This window comes from Myxine glutinosa, chromosome 3 (genome assembly GCF_964187855.1).
Source record: "Myxine glutinosa chromosome 3, kmMyxGlut1.1, whole genome shotgun sequence".
Taxonomy (NCBI): domain Eukaryota; kingdom Metazoa; phylum Chordata; class Myxini; order Myxiniformes; family Myxinidae; genus Myxine; species Myxine glutinosa.
This window is the reverse complement of record NC_136263.1, coordinates 100,916,155-100,938,029: the sequence shown is the minus strand read 5'-3', so window position 1 is coordinate 100,938,029 and position 21,875 is coordinate 100,916,155. Positions and strand designations below refer to the sequence as shown.

The following is a 21,875-nucleotide window of genomic DNA, read 5'->3' as shown; positions in this document are numbered from 1 at the left end:
ATGTTAATGATGACGTCATCAGTCACGTGGTCGGCCGCCATCTTGGAAAAACGGCAAAACTTTGCACCACAAAATCTCCAAAAGTGCTGAACAGAAAAAATTGAGACATGGCTCATTGTAAAGAACTCTCCATGGGGAATAAAATATGTTAATGATGACGCCATCGGTCACGTGGTTCGGCCGCCATCTTGGAAAAATGGGAAAACTTTGCACCACTATATCTCCAAAAGTGCAGAATGGAAAAAATTGAGACATGGCTCATTGTAAAGAACTCTCAATGGGGAATAAAATATGTTAATGATGACGTCATATGTCACGTGGTTCGGCCGCCATCTTGGAAAAACCGAAAAATTGTGCACCTCCATATCTCTGAAAGTGCTGAATAGAAAAAATTGAGACATGGCTCATTGTAAAGAACTCTCCATGGGGAATAAAATATGTTAATGATGACATCATAGGTCACGTGGTTCGGCTGCCATCTTGGAAAAACCGAAAAACGTAGCACCTCCATATCTCCAAAAGTGCTGAATAGAAAAAGTTGAGACATGGCTCTTTGTGAAGAACTCTCCATGGGGAATAATATATGTTAATGATGACGTCATCTATCACGTGGTTCGGACGCCATATTTGTCTTAAATGGCCGATAAAAGAGTACATTCCGGCAAGTCCTCGGTCTCTGACCGATTTTTCATCTGTCTGTTTGTCTGTTTGCAGCACTGCGTCTACACCGTTGCACGGAGAATCGCCAAACTTTGCACACATAATGGTCTTGCCCTCTAATATACTGTGCCCCAATAATGACGTCATCGGTGACGTGGTTCGGCCGCCATCTTGGAAAAACCGAATAAATTTGCACCTCTATATCTCCGAAAGTACTGAACAGAAAAAATTGAGACATGGCTCATTGTAAAGAACTCTCCATGGGGAATAAAATATGTAAACGATGACGTCATCAGTCACGTGGTTCGGTCGCCATCTTGGAAAAACGGCAAATCGTTGCGCCACTATATCTCCAAAAGTGCTGAACAGAAAAAATTGAGACATGGCTCATTGGAAAGAACTCTCCATGGGGAATAAAATATGTTAATGATGACGTCATATGTCACGTGGTCGGCCGCCATCTTGGAAAAACGGCAAAACTTTGCACCACTATATCTCCAAAAGTGCTGAACAGAAATAATTGAGACATGGCTCATTGTAAAGAACTCTCCATGGGGAATAAAATATGTTAATGATGACGTCATCAGTCACGTGGTCGGCCGCCATCTTGGAAAAACGGCAAAACTTTGCACCACAAAATCTCCAAAAGTGCTGAACAGAAAAAATTGAGACATGGCTCATTGTAAAGAACTCTCCATGGGGAATAAAATATGTTAATGATGACGCCATCGGTCACGTGGTTCGGCCGCCATCTTGGAAAAATGGGAAAACTTTGCACCACTATATCTCCAAAAGTGCAGAATGGAAAAAATTGAGACATGGCTCATTGCAAAGAACTCTCAATGGGGAATAAAATATGTTAATGATGTCATATGTCACGTGGTCGGCCGCCATCTTGGAAAAACCGAAAAATTTAGCACCTCCATATCTCCGAAAGTGCTGAATAGAAAAAATTGAGACATGGCTCATTGTAAAGAACTCTCCATGGGGAATAAAATATGTTAATGATGATGTCATTGGTCACGTGGATCGGCCGCCGTCTTGGAAAAACCGAAAACCTCTGCACCTCCACATCTCCAAAAGTGCTGAATAGAAAAAATTGAGACATGGCTCATTGTAAAGAACTCTCCATGGGGAATAAAATATGTTAATGATGACGTCATCGGTCACGTGGTTCGGCCGCCATATTTGTCCGAAATGGCCGATAAAAAAGTACATTCCGGAAAGTCCTCGGTCTCTGACCGATTTTTCATTACTTGCCGGAAAATTTTTTCCGGCAAGTATGTTGATCTGTTCGTTTGTCTGTCTGTTTGTCTGTTTGTCTGTTTGTCTGTCTGTCTGTCTGTTTGCAGCACTGCGTCTACACCGTTGCACGTAGAATCGCCAAACTTTGCACACATATTGGTCTTGCCCTGGAATAGACTGTGCCCAATTGATGACGTCATCGGTGACGTGGTTCGGCCGCCATCTTGGAAAAACCGAAAAACTTTGCACCTCTATATCTCCGAAAGTACTGAACAGAAAAAATTGAGACATGGCTCGTTGTAAAGAACTCTCCATGGGGAATAAAATACGTAAATGATGACGTCATCAGTCACGTGGTTCTGGCGCCATCTTGGAAAAACCGAAAAACGTTGCGCCACTATATCTCCAAAAGTGCTGAACAGAAAAAATTGAGACTTGGCTCATTGTAAAGAACTCTCCATGGGGAATAAAATATGTTAATGATGACGTCATATGTCACGTGGTCGGCCGCCATCTTGGAAAAACGGCAAAAATTTTCACCACTATATCTCCAAAAGTGCTGAACAGAAAAAATTGAGACATGGCTCATTGTAAAGAACTCTCCATGGGGAATAAAATATGTTAATGATGACGTCATCAGTCACGTGGTCGGCCGCCATCTTGGAAAAACTCTGCACCTCCACATCTCCAAAAGTCTTGAACAGAAAAAATTGAGGTATGGCTCATTGTAAAGAACTCTCCATGGGGAATAAAATATGTTAATGATGACGTCATCGGTCACGTGGTTCGGCCGCCATATTTGTCCTAAATGGCCGATAAAAAAGTACATTCCGGCAAGTCCTCGGTCTCTGACCGATTTTTCATTACTTGCCGGAAAAGATTCCGGCAAGTATGTTGATCTGTTCGTTTGTTACTTGCCGGAAAATTTTTTCCGGCAAGTATGTTGATCTGTTCGTTTGTTACTTGCCGGAAAAGATTCCGGCAAGTATGTTGATCTGTTCGTTTGTTACTTGCCGGAAAAAATTTTCCGGCAAGTATGTTGATCTGTTCGTTTGTCTGTCTGTTTGTCTGTCTGTCTGTCTGTCTGTCTGTCTGTCTGTCTGTCTGTTTGCAGCACTGCGTCTACACCGTTGCACGGCGAATCGCCAAACTTTGCACACATATTGGTCTTGCCCTGGAATAGACTGTGCCCAATTGATGACGTCATCGGTGACGTGGTTCGGCCGCCATCTTGGAAAAACTGAAAAACCTTGCACCTCTATATCTCCGAAAGTACTGAACAGAAAAAATTGAGACATGGCTCATTGTAAAGAACTCTCCATGGGGAATAAAATATGTAAATGATGACGTCATCAGTCACGTGGTTCGGTCGCCATCTTGGAAAAACGGCAAAACGTTGCGCCACTATATCTCCAAAAGTGCTGAACAGAAAAAATTGAGACATGGCTCATTGTAAAGAACTCTCCATGGGGAATAAAATATGTTAATGATGACGTCATATGTCACGTGGTCGGCCGCCATCTTGGAAAAACGGCAAAACTTTGCACCACTATATCTCCAAAAGTGCTGAACAGAAAAAATTGAGACATGGCTCATTGTAAAGAACTCTCCATGGGGAATAAAATATGTTAATGATGACGTCATCAGTCGCGTGGTCGGCCGCCATCTTGGAAAAACCGAAAAACCTAGCACCTCCATATCTCCGAAAGTGCTGAATAGAAAAAATTGAGACATGGCTCATTGTCAAGAACTCTCCATGTGGAATAAAATATGTTAATGATGACGTCATCGGTCACGTGGTGCGGCCGCCATCTTGGAAAAACGGGAAAAAAATACACCTCCATATCTCCGAAAGTGCTGAATAGAAAAAATTGAGACATGGCTCATTGGAAAGAACTCTCCAGGGGGAATAAAATAAGTTAATGATGACGTCATCGGTCACGTGGTTCGGCCGCCATCTTGGAAAATCCGAAAAACGTTGCACCTCTATCTCCAAAAGTGCTGAACAGAAAAAATTGAGACATGGCTCATTGGAAAGAACTCTCCAGGGGGAATAAAATATGTTAATGATGTCGTCATCGGTCACGTGGTTCGGCCGCCATCTTGGAAAATCCGAAAAACGTTGCACCTCTATCTCCAAAAGTGCTGAACAGAAAAAATTGAGACATGGCTCATTGTAAAGAACTCTCCGTGGGGAATAAAATATGTTAATGATGATGTCATCGGTCAGGTGGTTCAGCCGCCATATTTGTCCTAAATGGCCGATAAAAAAGTAAATTCCGGCAAGTCCTCGGTCTCTGACCGATTTTTCATTACTTGCCGGAAAAATTTTCCGGCAAGTATGTTGATCTGTTCGTTTGTTTGTCTGTCTGTCTGTCTGTCTGTCTGTTTGTCTGTCTGTTTGCAGCACTGCGTCTACACCGTTGCACGTAGAATCGCCAAACTTTGCACACATATTGGTCTTGCCCTGGAATAGACTGTGCCCAATTGATGACGTCATCGGTGACGTGGTTCGGCCGCCATCTTGGAAAAACCGAAAAACTTTGCACCTCGATATCTCCGAAAGTACTGAACAGAAAAAATTGAGACATGGCTCATTGTAAAGAACTCTCCATGGGAAATAAAATATGTAAATGATGACGTCATCAGTCACGTGGTTCGGTCGCCATCTTGGAAAAACGGCAAAACGTTGCGCCACTATATCTCCAAAAGTTCTGAACAGAAAAAATTGAGACATGGCTCATTGTAAAGAACTCTCCATGGGGAATAAAATATGTTAATGATGACGTCATATGTCACGTGGTCGGCCGCCATCTTGGAAAAACGGCAAAACTTTGCACCACTATATCTCCAAAAGTGCTGAACAGAAAAAATTGCGACATGGCTCATTGTAAAGAACTCTCCATGGGGAATAAAATATGTTAATGATGACGTCATCAGTCACGTGGTCGGCCGCCATCTTGGAAAAACCGAAAAACTCTGCACCTCCACATCTCCAAAAGTCCTGTATAGAAAAAATTGAGACATGGCTCATTGTAAAGAACTCTCCATGGGGAATAAAATATGTTAATGATGACGTCATCAGCCATGTGGTTCGGCCGCCATATTTGTCCTAAATGGCCGATAAAAAGGTAAATTCCGGCAAGTCCTCGGTCTCTGATTTGTCTGTTTGTCTGTTTGTCTGTTTGTCTGTCTGTCTGTCTGTTTGCAGCACTGCGTCTACACCGTTGCACGTAGAATCGCCAAACTTTGCACACATATTGGTCTTGCCCTGGAATAGACTGTGCCCAATTGATGACGTCATCGGTGACGTGGTTCGGCCGCCATCTTGGAAAAACCGAAAAACTTTGCACCTCTATATCTCCGAAAGTACTGAACAGAAAAAATTGAGACATGGCTCATTGTAAAGAACTCTCCATGGGGAAAACAATATGTTAATGATGACGTCATATGTCACGTGGTCGGCCGCCATCTTGGAAAAACGGCAAAACTTTGCACCACTATATCTCCAAAAGTGCAGAACAGAAAAAATTGAGACATGGCTCATTGTAAAGAACTCTCCATGGGAAATAAAATATGTTAATGATGACGTCATCAGTCACGTGGTCGGCCGCCATCTTGGAAAAACGGCAAAACTTTGTACGACGAAAGCTCCAAAAGTGCTGAACAGAAAAAATTGAGACATGGCTCATTGTAAAGAACTCTCCATGGGGAATAAAATATGTTAATGATGATGTCATATGTCACGTGGTCGGCGGCCATCTTGGAAAAACCGAAAAACGTTGCACCTCCATATCTCCGAAAGTGCTCAATAGAAAAAATTGAGACATGGCCCATTGTAAAGAACTCTCCATGGGGAATGAAATATGTTAATGATGATGTCATCAGTCACGTGGTTCGCCCGCCATCTTGGAAAAACCGAAAAACTTTGCAATTCCACATCTCCAAAAGTCCTGAATAGAAAAAATTGAGACATGGCCCATTGTAAAGAACTCTCCATGGGGAATAAAATATGTTAATGATGACATCATCGGTCACGTGGTTCGGCCGCCATATTTGTCCTAAATGGCCAATAAAAAAGTACATTCCGGCAAGTCCTCGGTCTCTGACCGATTTTTCATCTGTTTGTTACTTGCCGGAAAAATTTTCCGGCAAGTATGTTGATCTGTTCGTTTGTTTGTCTGTCTGTCTGTTTGTCTGTCTGTTTGTCTGTCTGTTTGTCTGTTTGCAGCACTGCGTCTACACCGTTGCACGGAGAATCGCCAAACTTTGCACACATAATGGTCTTGCCCTCTAATATACTGTGCCTCAATGATGACGTCATCAGTGACGTGGTTCGGCCGCCATCTTGGAAAAACCGAATAAATTTGCACCTCTATATCTCCGAAAGTACTGAACAGAAAAAATTGAGACATGGCTCATTGTAAAGAACTCTCCATGGGGAATAAAATATGTTAATGATGACGTCATATGTCACGTGGTCGGCCGCCATCTTGGAAAAACGGCAAAAATTTGCACCACTATATCTCCAAAAGTGCTGAACAGAAAAAATTGAGACATGGCTCATTGTAAAGAACTCTCCATGGGGAATAAAATATGTAAATGATGACGTCATCAGTCACGTGGTTCGGTCGCCATCTTGGAAAAACGGCAAATCGTTGCGCCACTATATCTCCAAAAGTGCTGAACAGAAAAAATTGAGACATGGCTCATTGGAAAGAACTCTCCATGGGGAATAAAATATGTTAATGATGACGTCATATGTCACGTGGTCGGCCGCCATCTTGGAAAAACGGCAAAACTTTGCACCACTATATCTCCAAAAGTGCTGAACAGAATAATTGAGACATGGCTCATTGTAAAGAACTCTCCATGGGGAATAAAATATGTTAATGATGACGTCATCAGTCACGTGGTCGGCCGCCATCTTGGAAAAACGGCAAAACTTTGCACCACAAAATCTCCAAAAGTGCTGAACAGAAAAAATTGAGACATGGCTCATTGTAAAGAACTCTCCATGGGGAATAAAATATGTTAATGATGACGCCATCGGTCACGTGGTTCGGCCGCCATCTTGGAAAAATGGGAAAACTTTGCACCACTATATCTCCAAAAGTGCAGAATGGAAAAAATTGAGACATGGCTCATTGTAAAGAACTCTCAATGGGGAATAAAATATGTTAATGATGACGTCATATGTCACGTGGTTCGGCCGCCATCTTGGAAAAACCGAAAAATTGTGCACCTCCATATCTCTGAAAGTGCTGAATAGAAAAAATTGAGACATGGCTCATTGTAAAGAACTCTCCATGGGGAATAAAATATGTTAATGATGACATCATAGGTCACGTGGTTCGGCTGCCATCTTGGAAAAACCGAAAAACGTAGCACCTCCATATCTCCAAAAGTGCTGAATAGAAAAAGTTGAGACATGGCTCTTTGTGAAGAACTCTCCATGGGGAATAATATATGTTAATGATGACGTCATCTATCACGTGGTTCGGACGCCATATTTGTCTTAAATGGCCGATAAAAGAGTACATTCCGGCAAGTCCTCGGTCTCTGACCGATTTTTCATCTGTCTGTTTGTCTGTTTGTCTGTCTGTCTGTCTGTTTGCAGCACTGCGTCTACACCGTTGCACGTAGAATCGCCAAACTTTGCACACATATTGGTCTTGCCCTGGAATAGACTGTGCCCAATTGATGACGTCATCGGTGACGTGGTTCGGCCGCCATCTTGGAAAAACCGAAAAAATTTGCACCTCTATATCTCCGAAAGTACTGAACAGAAAAAATTGAGACATGGCTCATTGTAAAGAACTCTCCATGGGGAATAAAATATGTAAATGATGACGTCATCAGTCACGTGGTTCGGTCGCCATCTTGGAAAAACGGCAAAACGTTGCGCCACTATATCTCCAAAAGTGCTGAACAGAAAAAATTGAGACATGGCTCATTGTAAAGAACTCTCCATGGGGAATAAAATCTGTTAATGATGACGTCATATGTCACGTGGTTCGGCCGCCATCTTGGAAAAACCGAAAAAATTTGCACTTTCATATCTCCGAAAGTGCTGAACAGAAAAAATTGAGACATGGCTCATTGTAAAGAACTCTCCATGGGGAATAAAGTATGTTAATGATGACATCATATGTCATGTGGTCGGCCGCCATCTTGGAAAAACGGCAAAACTTTGCACCACTATATCTCCAAAAGTGCTGAACAGAAAAAATTGAGACATGGCTCATTGTAAAGAACTCTCCATGGGGAATAAAATATGTTAATGATGACGTCATATGTCACGTGGTCGGCCGCCATCTTGGAAAAACGGCAAAACTTTGCTCCACTATATCTCCAAAAGTGCTGAACAGAAAAAATTGAGACATGGCTCATTGTAAAGACCTCTCCATGGGGAATAAAACATGTTAATGATGACATCATCAGTCACGTGGTCGGCCGCCATCTTGGAAAAACGGCAAAACTGTGCACCACTATATCTCCAAAAGGGCTGAACAGAAAAAATTGAGACATGGCTCATTGTAAAGAATTCTCCATGGGGAATAAAATATGTTAATGATGACGTCATATGTCACGTGGTTCGGCCGCCATCTTGGAAAAACCGAAAAATTTTGCACCTCCATATCTCCAAAAGTGCTGAATAGAAAAAGTTGAGACATGGCTCTTTGTAAAGAACTCTCCATGAGGAATAATATATGTTAATGATGACGTCATCGGTCACGTGGTTCGGCTGCCATATTTGTCCTAAATGGCCGATAAAAAAGTACATTCCGGCAAGTCCTCGGTCTCTGATCTGTCTGTCTGTCTGTTTGCAGCACTGCGTCTACACCGTTGCACGTAGAATCGCCAAACTTTGCACACATATTGGTCTTGCCCTGGAATAGACTGTGCCCAATTGATGACATCATCGGTGACGTGGTTCGGCCGCCATCTTGGAAAAACCGAAAAACTTTGCACTTCTATATCTCCGAAAGTACTGAACAGAAAAAATTGAGACATGGCTCATTGTAAAGAACTCTCCATGGGGAATAAAATATGTTAATGATGACATCATCAGTCACGTGGTCGGCCGCCATCTTGGAAAAACGGCAAAACTTTGCACCACGAAATCTCCAAAAGTGCTGAACAGAAAAAATTGAGACATGGCTCATTGTAAAGAACTCTCGATGGGGAATAAAATATGTTAATGATGACGACATATGTCAGGTGGTTCGGCCGCCATCTTGGAAAAACCGAAAAATTTTGCACCTCCATATCTCTGAATGTGCTGAATAGAAAAAATTGAGACATGGCTCATTGTAAAGAACTCTCCATGGGGAATAAAATATGTTAATGATTATGCCATCGGTCATGTGGTCGGCCGCCATCTTGGAAAAACGGCAAAACTTTGCACCACTATATCTCCAAAAGTGCTGAACAGAAAAAATTGAGACATGGCTCATTGTAAAGAACTCTCCATGGGGAATAAAATATGTTAATGATTACGTCATCAGTCACGTGGTCGGCCGCCATCTTGGAAAATCCGAAAAACTTTGCACCTCCATATCTCCGAAGGTGCTGAACAGAAAAAATTGAGACATGGCTCATTGGAAAGAACTCTCCATGGGGAATAAAATATGTTAATGATGACGTCATCGGTCACGTGGTTCGGCCGCCATCTTGGAAAATCCGAAAAACGTTGCACCTCTATCTCCAAAAGTGCTGAACAGAAAAAATTGAGACATGGCTCATTGTAAAGAACTCTCCGTGGGGAATAAAATATGTTAATGATGACGTCATCGGTCAGGTGGTTCAGCCGCCATATTTGTCCTAAATGGCCGATAAAAAAGTAAATTCCGGCAAGTCCTCGGTCTCTGACCGATTTTTCATTACTTGCCGGAAATTTTTTTCCGGCAAGTATGTTGATCTGTTCGTTACTTGCCGGAAAAGATTCCGGCAAGTATGTTGATCTGTTCGTTTGTTTGTCTGTCTGTTTGTCTGTTTGTCTGTCTGTTTGCAGCACTGCGTCTACACCGTTGCACGTAGAATCGCCAAACTTTGCACACATATTGGTCTTGCCCAGGAATAGACTGTGCCCAATTGATGACGTCATCGGTCACGTGGTTCGGCCGCCATCTTGGAAAAACCGAAAAACTTTGCACCTCTATATCTCAAAGTACTGAACAGAAAAAATTGAGACATGGCTCATTGCAAAGAACTCCATGGGGAATAAAATATGTTAATGATGACGTCATCGGTCACGTGGTTCGGCCGCCATCTTGGAAAAAACGAAAAACTTTGCACCTCCATATCTCCAAAAGTGCTGAACAGAAAAAATTGAGACATGGCTCATTATAAAGAACTCTCGATGGAGAATAAAATATGTTAATGATGATGTCATCAGTCACGTGGTTCGGCCGCCATCTTGGAAAAACCGAAAAACCTTGCACCTCCATACCTCCGAAAGTGCTGAATAGAAAAAATTGAGACATGGCTCATTGTAAAGAACTCTCAATGGGGACTAAAATATATAAATGATGACGTCATAGGTCACGTGGTTCGGCCGCCATATTTGTCCTAAATGGCCGATAAAAAAGTAAATTCCGGCAAGTCCTCGGTCTATGACCGATTTTTCATTTGTCTGTCTGTTTGTCTGTCTGTTTGTCTGTCTGTCTGTTTGCAGCACTGCGTCTACACCGTTGCACGGAGAATCGCCAAACTTTGCACACATATTGGTCTTGCCCTGGAATAGACTGTGCCCAATTGATGACGTCATCGGTGACGTGGTTCGGCCGCCATCTTGGAAAAACCGAAAAACTTTGCACTTCTATATCTCCGAAAGTACTGAACAGAAAAAATTGAGACATGGCTCATTGTAAAGAACTCTCCATGGGGAATAAAATATGTTAATGATGACATCATCAGTCACGTGGTCGGCCGCCATCTTGGAAAAACGGCAAAACTTTGCACCACTATATCTCCAAAAGTGCTGAACAGAAAAAATTGAGACATGGCTCATTGTAAAGAACTCTCCATGGGGAATAAAATATGTTAATGATGACGTCATCAGTCACGTGGTCGGCCGCCATCTTGGTAAAACGGCAAAACTGTGCACCACTATATCTCCAAATGTGCTGAACAGAAAAAATTGAGACATGGCTCATTGTAAAGAACTCTCAATGGGGAATAAAATATGTTAATGATGACGTCATATGTCACGTGGTTCGGCCGCCATCTTGGAAAAACCGAAAAATTTTGCACCTCCATATCTCTGAAAGTGCTGAATAGAAAAAATTGAGACATGGCTCATTGTAAAGAACTCTCCATGGCGAATAAAATATGTTAATGATGACATCATAGGTCACGTGGTTCGGCCGCCATCTTGGAAAAACTGAAAAACGTAGCACCTCCATATCTCCAAAAGTGCTGAATAGAAAAAGTTGAGACAAGGCTCTTTGTAAAGAACTCTCCATGGGGAATAATATATGTTAATGATGACGTCATCTATCACGTGGTTCGGCCGCCATATTTGTCCTAAATGGCCGATAAAAAAAGTACATTCCGGCAAGTCCTCGGTCTCTGACCGATTTTTCATCTGTCTGTCTGTTTGTCTGTCTGTTTGTCTGTTTGCAGCACTGCGTCTACACCGTTGCACGGAGAATCGCCAAACTTTGCACACATAATGGTCTTGCCCTCTAATATACTGTGCCTCAATGATGACGTCATCGGTGACGTGGTTCGGCCGCCATCTTGGAAAAACCGAATAAATTTGCACCTCTATATCTCCGAAAGTACTGAACAGAAAAAATTGAGACATGGCTCATTGTAAAGAACTCTCCATGGGGAATAAAATATGTTAATGATGACGTCATATGTCACGTGGTCGGCCGCCATCTTGGAAAAACGGCAAAAATTTGCACCACTATATCTCCAAAAGTGCTGAACAGAAAAAATTGAGACATGGCTCATTGTAAAGAACTCTCCATGGGGAATAAAATATGTTAATGATGACGTCATCAGTCACGTGGTCGGCCGCCATCTTGGAAAAACCGAAAAACTTAGCACCTCCATATCTCCGAAAGTGCTGAATAGAAAAAATTGAGACATGGCTCATTGTAAAGAACTCTCCATGGGGAACAAAATATGTTAATGATGATGTCATCGGTCACGTGGTTCGGCCGCCATCTTGGAAAAACCGAAAAACTCTGCACCTCCACATCTCCAAAAGTCCTGAATAGAAAAAATTGAGGTATGGCTCATTGTAAAGAACTCTCCATGGGGAATAAAATATGTTAATGATGACGTCATCGGTCACGTGGTTCGGCCGCCCTATTTGTCCTAAATGGCCGATAAAAAAGTACATTCCGGCAAGTCCTCGGTCTCTGACCGATTTTTCATCTGTTTTTCATTACTTGCCGGAAAAATTTTCCGGCAAGTATGTTGATCTGTTCGTTTGTTTGTCTGTCTGTCTGTTTGTCTGTCTGTTTGTCTGTCTGTTTGTCTGTTTGCAGCACTGCGTCTACACCGTTGCACGGAGAATCGCCAAACTTTGCACACATAATGGTCTTGCCCTCTAATATACTGTGCCTCAATGATGACGTCATCAGTGACGTGGTTCGGCCGCCATCTTGGAAAAACCGAATAAATTTGCACCTCTATATCTCCGAAAGTACTGAACAGAAAAAATTGAGACATGGCTCATTGTAAAGAACTCTCCATGGGGAATAAAATATGTTAATGATGACGTCATATGTCACGTGGTCGGCCGCCATCTTGGAAAAACGGCAAAAATTTGCACCACTATATCTCCAAAAGTGCTGAACAGAAAAAATTGAGACATGGCTCATTGTAAAGAACTCTCCATGGGGAATAAAATATGTAAATGATGACGTCATCAGTCACGTGGTTCGGTCGCCATCTTGGAAAAACGGCAAATCGTTGCGCCACTATATCTCCAAAAGTGCTGAACAGAAAAAATTGAGACATGGCTCATTGGAAAGAACTCTCCATGGGGAATAAAATATGTTAATGATGACGTCATATGTCACGTGGTCGGCCGCCATCTTGGAAAAACGGCAAAACTTTGCACCACTATATCTCCAAAAGTGCTGAACAGAATAATTGAGACATGGCTCATTGTAAAGAACTCTCCATGGGGAATAAAATATGTTAATGATGACGTCATCAGTCACGTGGTCGGCCGCCATCTTGGAAAAACGGCAAAACTTTGCACCACAAAATCTCCAAAAGTGCTGAACAGAAAAAATTGAGACATGGCTCATTGTAAAGAACTCTCCATGGGGAATAAAATATGTTAATGATGACGCCATCGGTCACGTGGTTCGGCCGCCATCTTGGAAAAATGGGAAAACTTTGCACCACTATATCTCCAAAAGTGCAGAATGGAAAAAATTGAGACATGGCTCATTGTAAAGAACTCTCAATGGGGAATAAAATATGTTAATGATGACGTCATATGTCACGTGGTTCGGCCGCCATCTTGGAAAAACCGAAAAATTGTGCACCTCCATATCTCTGAAAGTGCTGAATAGAAAAAATTGAGATATGGCTCATTGTAAAGAACTCTCCATGGGGAATAAAATATGTTAATGATGACATCATAGGTCACGTGGTTCGGCTGCCATCTTGGAAAAACCGAAAAACGTAGCACCTCCATATCTCCAAAAGTGCTGAATAGAAAAAGTTGAGACATGGCTCTTTGTGAAGAACTCTCCATGGGGAATAATATATGTTAATGATGACGTCATCTATCACGTGGTTCGGACGCCATATTTGTCCTCAATGGCCAATAAAAAAGTACATTCCGGCAAGTCCTCGGTCTCTGACCGATTTTTCATCTGTTTGTCTGTCTGTTTGTCTGTCTGTTTGTCTGTTTGCAGCACTGCGTCTACACCGTTGCACGGAGAATCGCCAAACTTTGCACACATAATGGTCTTGCCCTCTAATATACTGTGCCCCAATAATGACGTCATCGGTGACGTGGTTCGGCCGCCATCTTGGAAAAACCGAATAAATTTGCACCTCTATATCTCCGAAAGTACTGAACAGAAAAAATTGAGACATGGCTCATTGTAAAGAACTCTCCATGGGGAATAAAATATGTAAACGATGACGTCATCAGTCACGTGGTTCGGTCGCCATCTTGGAAAAACGGCAAATCGTTGCGCCACTATATCTCCAAAAGTGCTGAACAGAAAAAATTGAGACATGGCTCATTGGAAAGAACTCTCCATGGGGAATAAAATATGTTAATGATGACGTCATATGTCACGTGGTCGGCCGCCATCTTGGAAAAACGGCAAAACTTTGCACCACTATATCTCCAAAAGTGCTGAACAGAAATAATTGAGACATGGCTCATTGTAAAGAACTCTCCATGGGGAATAAAATATGTTAATGATGACGTCATCAGTCACGTGGTCGGCCGCCATCTTGGAAAAACGGCAAAACTTTGCACCACAAAATCTCCAAAAGTGCTGAACAGAAAAAATTGAGACATGGCTCATTGTAAAGAACTCTCCATGGGGAATAAAATATGTTAATGATGACGCCATCGGTCACGTGGTTCGGCCGCCATCTTGGAAAAATGGGAAAACTTTGCACCACTATATCTCCAAAAGTGCAGAATGGAAAAAATTGAGACATGGCTCATTGCAAAGAACTCTCAATGGGGAATAAAATATGTTAATGATGACGTCATATGTCACGTGGTTCGGCCGCCATCTTGGAAAAACCGAAAAATTGTGCACCTCCATATCTCTGAAAGTGCTGAATAGAAAAAATTGAGACATGGCTCATTGTAAAGAATTCTCCATGGGGAATAAAATATGTTAATAATGACATCATAGGTCACGTGGTTCGGACGCCATATTTGTCTTAAATGGCCGATAAAAGAGTACATTCCGGCAAGTCCTCGGTCTCTGACCGATTTTTCATCTGTTTGTCTGTCTGTCTGTTTGCAGCACTGCGTCTACACCGTTGCACGGAGAATCGCCAAACTTTGCACACATATTGGTGTTGCCCTGGAATAGACTGTGCCCAATTGATGACGTCATCGGTCACGTGATTCGGCCGCCATCTTGGAAAATCCGAAAAACTTAGCACCTCTATCTCCGAAAGTGCTGAATAGAAAAAATTGAGACATGGCTCATTGTAAAGAACTCTCCATGGGGAATAAAATATGTTAATGATGACGTCATTGGTCACGTGGTTCGGCCGCCATATTTATAATAATTAATAATAATTCATTTATTTTGTATAGCGCTTTTCCAGAAGCCCAAAGGCGCTTTGACAGAGTGGAAAACATAATGCATAACAATACATGAAAACAAAAATTGCAAAAAGACAAGAATCAATAGGGAAATATTTAAAGCAAAAGGAGGGAGAAGGAGAAGAGATAGTCAGGGGTTAGATGCTGTGGGTTGAATGTTGAATGCAGTGTTGAACAGGTGGGTCTTTAGTGATGTTTTGAATGTGGTGAGTGAGGAGGAGTCTCTGATGGTGTGAGGTAGTGAGTTCCAGAGGGTGGGAGCAGCGATGGAGAAGGCCCTGTCCCCCCAGGATCTGAATTTGATCCGGATGGAGGGGGTCAGGAGGTTGGTACCAGCAGAGCGGAGGTTGCGGGTGGGAGTGTGTCTGGAGAGGAGGTCAGCCAGGTAGGATGGGGCCAGGTTATGGAGGGCTTTGTATGTCAAGAGGAGGATTTTGTACTGGATTCTCTGGGGGATGGGGAGCCAGTGAAGCTTGTAAAGGACGGGGGTGATGTGGTCACGGGTCCGGGAATGGGTGAGTAGACGGGCAGCGGAGTTCTGAATGTATTGGAGTTTATTGGTGATTTTTGAGGGTGAACCATAGAGGAGGCTATTGCAGTAGTCCAGACGGGAGGTGATGAAGGCGTGGATGAGGGTTTCTGCAGCCGTGGAGGAGAGGGATGAGCGGAGACGGGCAATGTTTTTCAGGTGAAAGAAGGCTGACTTTGTGATCTGTTTAGTGTATTTGTCGAAGGAAAGGGTTTGGTCAAAGATGACGCCAAGATTCCGGATGTGAGGGGAGGTGGATACTGGGATACCGTCGATGTTGAGGGCAAAGTTATGGGTGGATTTTGTGAGCGTTTTTGGGCCAACGATGATTATTTCAGATTTATCACAGTTAAGCTTGAGGAAGTTGATTTGAAGCCAGGATTTTATTTCAGTGATGCAGTTTGTCAGGATAGAGTGGGTGTCGGTGGAGACGGACTTGGTGGAGATGAAAAGCTGGATGTCATCGGCGAAGCAGTGGAATTGGAGACCATGACGGCGGATTAAGTGACCGAGGGGGGACAGGTAAAGGATGAAGAGGAGGGGGCCAAGAACTGAACCTTGGGGGAGGGGAGCAGTGGGGGATTTGCAGTTATTGATGGAGATGAACTGGCGTCTGTCAGAGAGGTATGATTTAATCCAAGAGAGGGCAGTGCCGGTAACGTTAAAGGTGGATTCAAGTCGGGTGAGGAGGATGGTGTGATCGATGGTGTCAAAGGCAGCGCTGAGGTCGAGGAGGACGAGAATGTTGAGGTTGCCAGCGTCAGAGGAGAGGAGAAGGTCGTTGGTGATTTTGAGGAGAGCAGTTTCAGTACTGTGGTTGGAGCGGAATCCGGATTGGAATGTTTCATACAGGTTATTGGCAGAGAGATGATGTTTTGAGTTGAGTATTTGTCCAAAATGGCCGTTAAAAAAGTACATTCCGGCAAGTCCTCGGTCTCTGACCGATTTTTCATCTGTTTGTCTGTCTGTTTGCAGCACTACATCTACAACATTGCACATAGAAACGCCAAACTTTGCACACGTATTTGTCTTGCCCTGGAATAGACTGTGCCCAATTGATGACGTCATCGGTCACGTGGTTCGGCCGCCATCTTGGAAAAACAGAAAAAATTTGCAACTCCATATCTCCGAAAGTGCTGAAAAGAAAAAATTGAGACATGGCTCATTGTAAAGAACTCTCCATGGGGAATAAAATATGTTAATGATGACGTCATAGGTAACGTGGTTCGGCCGCCATCTTGGAAAACCGAAAAACTTAGCATCTCCATATCTCCGAAATTGCTGAATAGAAAAAATTGAGACATGGCTCATTGGAAAGAACTCTCCATGGGGAATAAAATATGAGAATGATGACGTCATCGATCACGTGGTTCGGCCGCCATCTTGGAAAAAACAAAAAAACTTTGCACCTTGATATCTCCGAAAGTCCTGAATAGAAAATTTTGAGACATGGCTCATTGTAATGAACTCTCCATGGGGAATAAAAGATGTTAATGATGACGTCATAGGTCACGTGGTTCGGCCGCCATATTTGTCCTAAATGGCCGATTAAAAAAAGTAAATTCCGGCAAGTCCTCGGTCTCTGACCGATTTTTCATGTCTGTTTGTCTGTCTGTTTGCAGCACTACGTCTACACCATTGCACTTAGAATCACCAAACTTTGCACACGTATTTGTCTTGCCCTGGAATAGACTGTGTCCAATTGATGACGTCATCGGTCACGTGGTTCGGCCGCCATATTTGTCCAAAATCGCCGATAAAAAAGTAAAATCCGGCAAGTCCTCGGTCTCTGACCGATTTTTCATTTGTTTGTTTGTTTGTTTGTCTGCACGCACTAATCTCCTAAACGGTGAAAGATAGGAGGAAACCTTTAACACAAAAAATGTCGGGACGGGCCCCGAGAAGGTTTTCGGCAAGGTGGCGAGGCCGGTCGAGGCCGCCTCAACCGGGCTGGGCCAATTTCGCAATTAAAAGCTGAGCTGAATTATCGTAGTCAATCTTCTACGGCCACGAGTAAAAGCTGAATTATAGTAGTAAATTCATTGAAAAAGAACCCGGGCAACGCCGGGTGCTTTCGGCTAGTCTGTTATAAAAGTATATGAAAATGCTTTTTCTGAAATTGGCCAAACCAAGATATGTAGATGTGTACTTTGTTTATCCACGTATGTTGTGTTCTCTCATGTATGATAAATGAACGATGTGGTGAATTAAACACACATTAATTTTGAAGGATATGTGTGTGGTATTAAAAGTAAACTTGTCACCTGTTGTTTTATTAAACGTACATTGCAGATGAATTTTTCTTTTGCAACTGAAAATGCTGAACTTTGATTGATTTTTTGAAAAAAAATTTTGATTGCTTACTAGATTTAAAAAAATAATTAATGCATTGTTGTCTGGTTACAGGAAGCAGATGCGCTGGGTGAGGGATCTTTGGTGGCAGGGTATCCCTCCAAGCATCCGGCATAAAGTCTGGAGCCTGGCTATTGGCAATGAGCTAAACATCACACATGGCATGTGACTTCTTCTTCCTGTTGAGAATACTTTAACAAAACATTTTTGATATGATAGATTTGTCTATTCTTGTGACCAATAGTCAAACAGCATTTTATGATGTACCTACCTGTAGAGGTCCACTGCAGTCCTGGAAATCAAGATTTTCAACTTGATTATCCATTTATTTTGGTCTTGGATGTAAATCTTCACATATTGAAGTGTTCTGTAAATAAGAGCCCATGTATTAAGGTTTTAAGAAAAACCATCGGTGGTTAAAAAACCCAATGTATTCCGCATCGTTATTTGAATGGGGAAAAAAGTTTTTGCTTGTTTTTATTTTTCAGTTTTATGTTTGTTTTGTTTGGGAGTCAATTTAAAAGAATGGCAAGTGATAATTGAGACTTTTTTGAGTTTTATTATCTTCAACTTGACTCAGCTGGTGTAATGGTTAGAACGTCCACTCCTCGTGTCTGGTCAGTAGTTTGCGCACTGGCCGAGTCGTACGAAACAATTAAAAAATTGGAGTTGCCACTACTTTGCTTGACACTCAACATTTAAAAAGACAGAGATAGACAAATTGCAATAGCTTGGTAAGCATTGCATCGACTTCATGGGCCTAATGGCTTCTTCCTGCATTGAAGCTCCTTGCAAGAGAACTCATGTGTAACTTGTGAAGTTTTTTTTTTTTTAACATTTTGGGGAGAATGGCAGAAGAATATATTTTACTGCAAAATGCAGGCAGATAATGGTTGGGCAGTTTTTTTGTTTCGATTTTCTAAAACGTTAATTTTTTTTTAAATATATGCCAGGTGTTCCAAAAACGTATCCACACTTTGAATGCTAACAAGACATTTTAAAATGTGGATTGAGATGTGATAATTTGTACGATATGGTGTGATATTACCAATAGATGCCATAAGTGTTGTCCTATAAATTTACGCTTTGCATTATAGGTACAAATTCAAAATGGCGGAATTGTGTCTGGCGTTTGAGCATCGTAAGTGGATTTGGAAGTGTTAATGCAAAAAGGAGAGTGTTACAGGTGCAAATGCATTGGTGACATAAATTTGAAAGTGAGCCACCAACACGTGCAACCATTTCAAGGTTACACAATAAGTTTGAGACAGATGGTACAAAGGAAAGATGTGCACAAGGGTCACTGCGGTAGATATTGCACATCAACTAATGAAACAAGTGCTGCCACTGTGTTGCAAATTTTAACGTGTTCACCAAAAAAGTCGCTAAAACTGTTCCCGTGAGACTGGAACTTCCAAAACAAGTGTATACTGGATTCATACTACGCACCTCGAGTGAAGACCATCCAGATCTTTGGGTTGAATTTTGTGAACGGTAGTTATGTATGCGTGATGACAATGAATCCTTTCCTGAGTTAATGGTGTGGTCAGATTAAGTGACTTTCAAACTTGATGGCACTGTCATTTGGCACAACTGTGTTTACTGGTCCCCTGCTGATGAACAATTGATTGAAGAAAAGGTGCTAAATCCTCCGGGGGTGGTAACAGTGTGGTTCGGGAAATCCTTCAAAGGACTGGTATGACCTTTTTTGCTTTGAAGGGACTGTCACTGGTCTTTCCTATTTACAAGTGCTTCAGGAAAACATGATGCCTTGCATTGATGAGATGTACACCGAGGAAGAGTTTTATTTGCAATAAGATGGCACACCACCGCATTGCCACCACGCTATGATAGGTAATCTTGATAGTCATTGACTTGGAAGAATGGTAGACCTTGGAGGAAGTGTGTAGTATTCTCCCGATTCTTCTGATCTAATACCCCTAAACTTTTACTTGTGGGGTGCTCTGAAGGGCACTGTACATTGGAAAGCCAACAACACTGGCAGAGCTGAGGGATGAGATTGAATTTGCTTGCACTGCTATTTCAACAGTAACATGTGCATTCGTGTATCGGTCTGTAGTATGCCGTTCTCAAGAGTGCACTGAAGCTGGTGGTGGGAATTTTGAACATTTGCACCCTTAAAATACATGCTGCACTAATCTAACATAATTCATGTTTGTTGCAAATAAACACTGTCTTGTCTGAAGCTCCGTTAACACAGTGTGCCTCAGCGCTGGTAGCTTTTGTCCTGGGAAATGGCCAAATGGTCTCTTACTGCACTGCGTTCAGGTATTTTAACTTAACGGTTACCGTTCTCTAAGGATCATTCAATATGAGCTAAAATTGACAGTACGCGCATGGGAAATAGATGGCTCGAACATATTTTCTTACCTTTTAAAGGGTTAATTTATAATGAAAAGTACAGGGAAGAGGGTATATGAGACGCAAGTATGAAGGGTACGAGCTAAGCCATCAACGGACACAGATAGGAACGTGTGGGCACGCAAATGTATGTACAAGGAATAATAGATATACCTCGCTAAGGCGCCTACTATACCGATTCATACAAAGAACAATGGAGCAAGTGAGGTCTTGGATGGCACAAAGCGACTGGTCTATACAGGTTGCTGGAGCACAGGCAAAGTATTGCTCGGGACGGGCAAGGTGCTGCTTGTGCAAATGATCCAGTCAAAGACAGAGAAGATAATGATGTAATTGAATACTGCAGATGTAGATGATGCGGTGGAAGAGCAGGATAGAAAAGTTGATGGTAAAACGGGTAAGTTGAGAGATCATTAATGGCTTAAAGTTCAACTCTAGTCTCCAACTCTCCGTGTGTGACCAGCTCCAGTCCCCGTGACACTGTCCCGATCTCCTTCCTCCACCCCTGGTCCGCTGGCCAACCCTCCATACTTTGGGACCATCCGCCATTGGTTTCCTGATTGTTGTGGGAGGTCCATATGCTGGGTCATCCTGCCCACGTGATGGCTCCAATAAAAAAGTAATCTGGTCTTCGTCTTACCAAGCCGCTTTAATGTTCCTTGAAACTTCCAATTCCTCACCTGGCGTCACTTTCCAGAATGTCAGACATTTTACAACCTTACTCTGTCTACCCTGTCTATAAATTATATACGCTGCCTCCTCAACATCATGTGTAACAAACGACTCTGCTTTAACAGGTGCCTGTTCCATGGCAATCTAACCTACACGTTCCACAGTTTAGCTATGGACCCACCCCCTCCCCCTAACCCCACCCTTCCATGTAATCATATATGTGAGTAAAGTGTGTATGTATATATTTTTGAACACTCTGTATATAGTGGTGCTTCAGTTATTTCGCATTCAGAATTTTATGCAGCATGTGTACAAATGCACAGGTTGCTTTGTCGTTCAGAATGCAATGCATAGGCATAGTATAATGTCACCAGTGGTGTGAACAACCTAGTTATACAGGATCTTCTTAACCAGACACATCACACCGACAACTTCTGCTATCACGACAGTTTGCATCTCCCACATCTTCTGTATTTCAATCCATTGGTCCTTGTACAACAACAACCTTTCAGTCTCTCACACACGGATATGCTATGGATATGTCTCTGTCACACACAGATATACAGTGCATTCAGAAAGTATTCAGACCCCTTCACTTTTTTCACATTTTGTTATTTTGCAGCCTTCTGCTGAAATCGTTTAAATTCATTTTTTCCCTCATCAATCTACACTCAATACCCCATAATGACAAAGAGAAAACAGGATTTTAGAAAGTTTTGTAAATTTATTAAAAAGAAAAAACTGAAA

At 42.3% G+C, this 21,875-nt stretch overlaps 1 protein-coding gene across 11 annotated transcripts in view; it reads left to right on the top strand.

Annotated features, from left to right (window-relative positions):
- LOC137423325 (TBC1 domain family member 14) overlaps positions 1 to 21,875 on the top strand; it is a 150,202-nt gene that overhangs the window by 97,018 nt on the left and 31,309 nt on the right. For all 11 annotated transcript variants that reach the window (XM_078774323.1, XM_078774325.1, XM_068110353.2 and 8 more), the window contains one exon: positions 18,129 to 18,235. In XM_078774323.1, the coding sequence (XP_078630449.1) occupies positions 18,129 to 18,235 (107 nt within the window). The remainder of the gene's footprint in view (positions 1 to 18,128; positions 18,236 to 21,875) is intronic.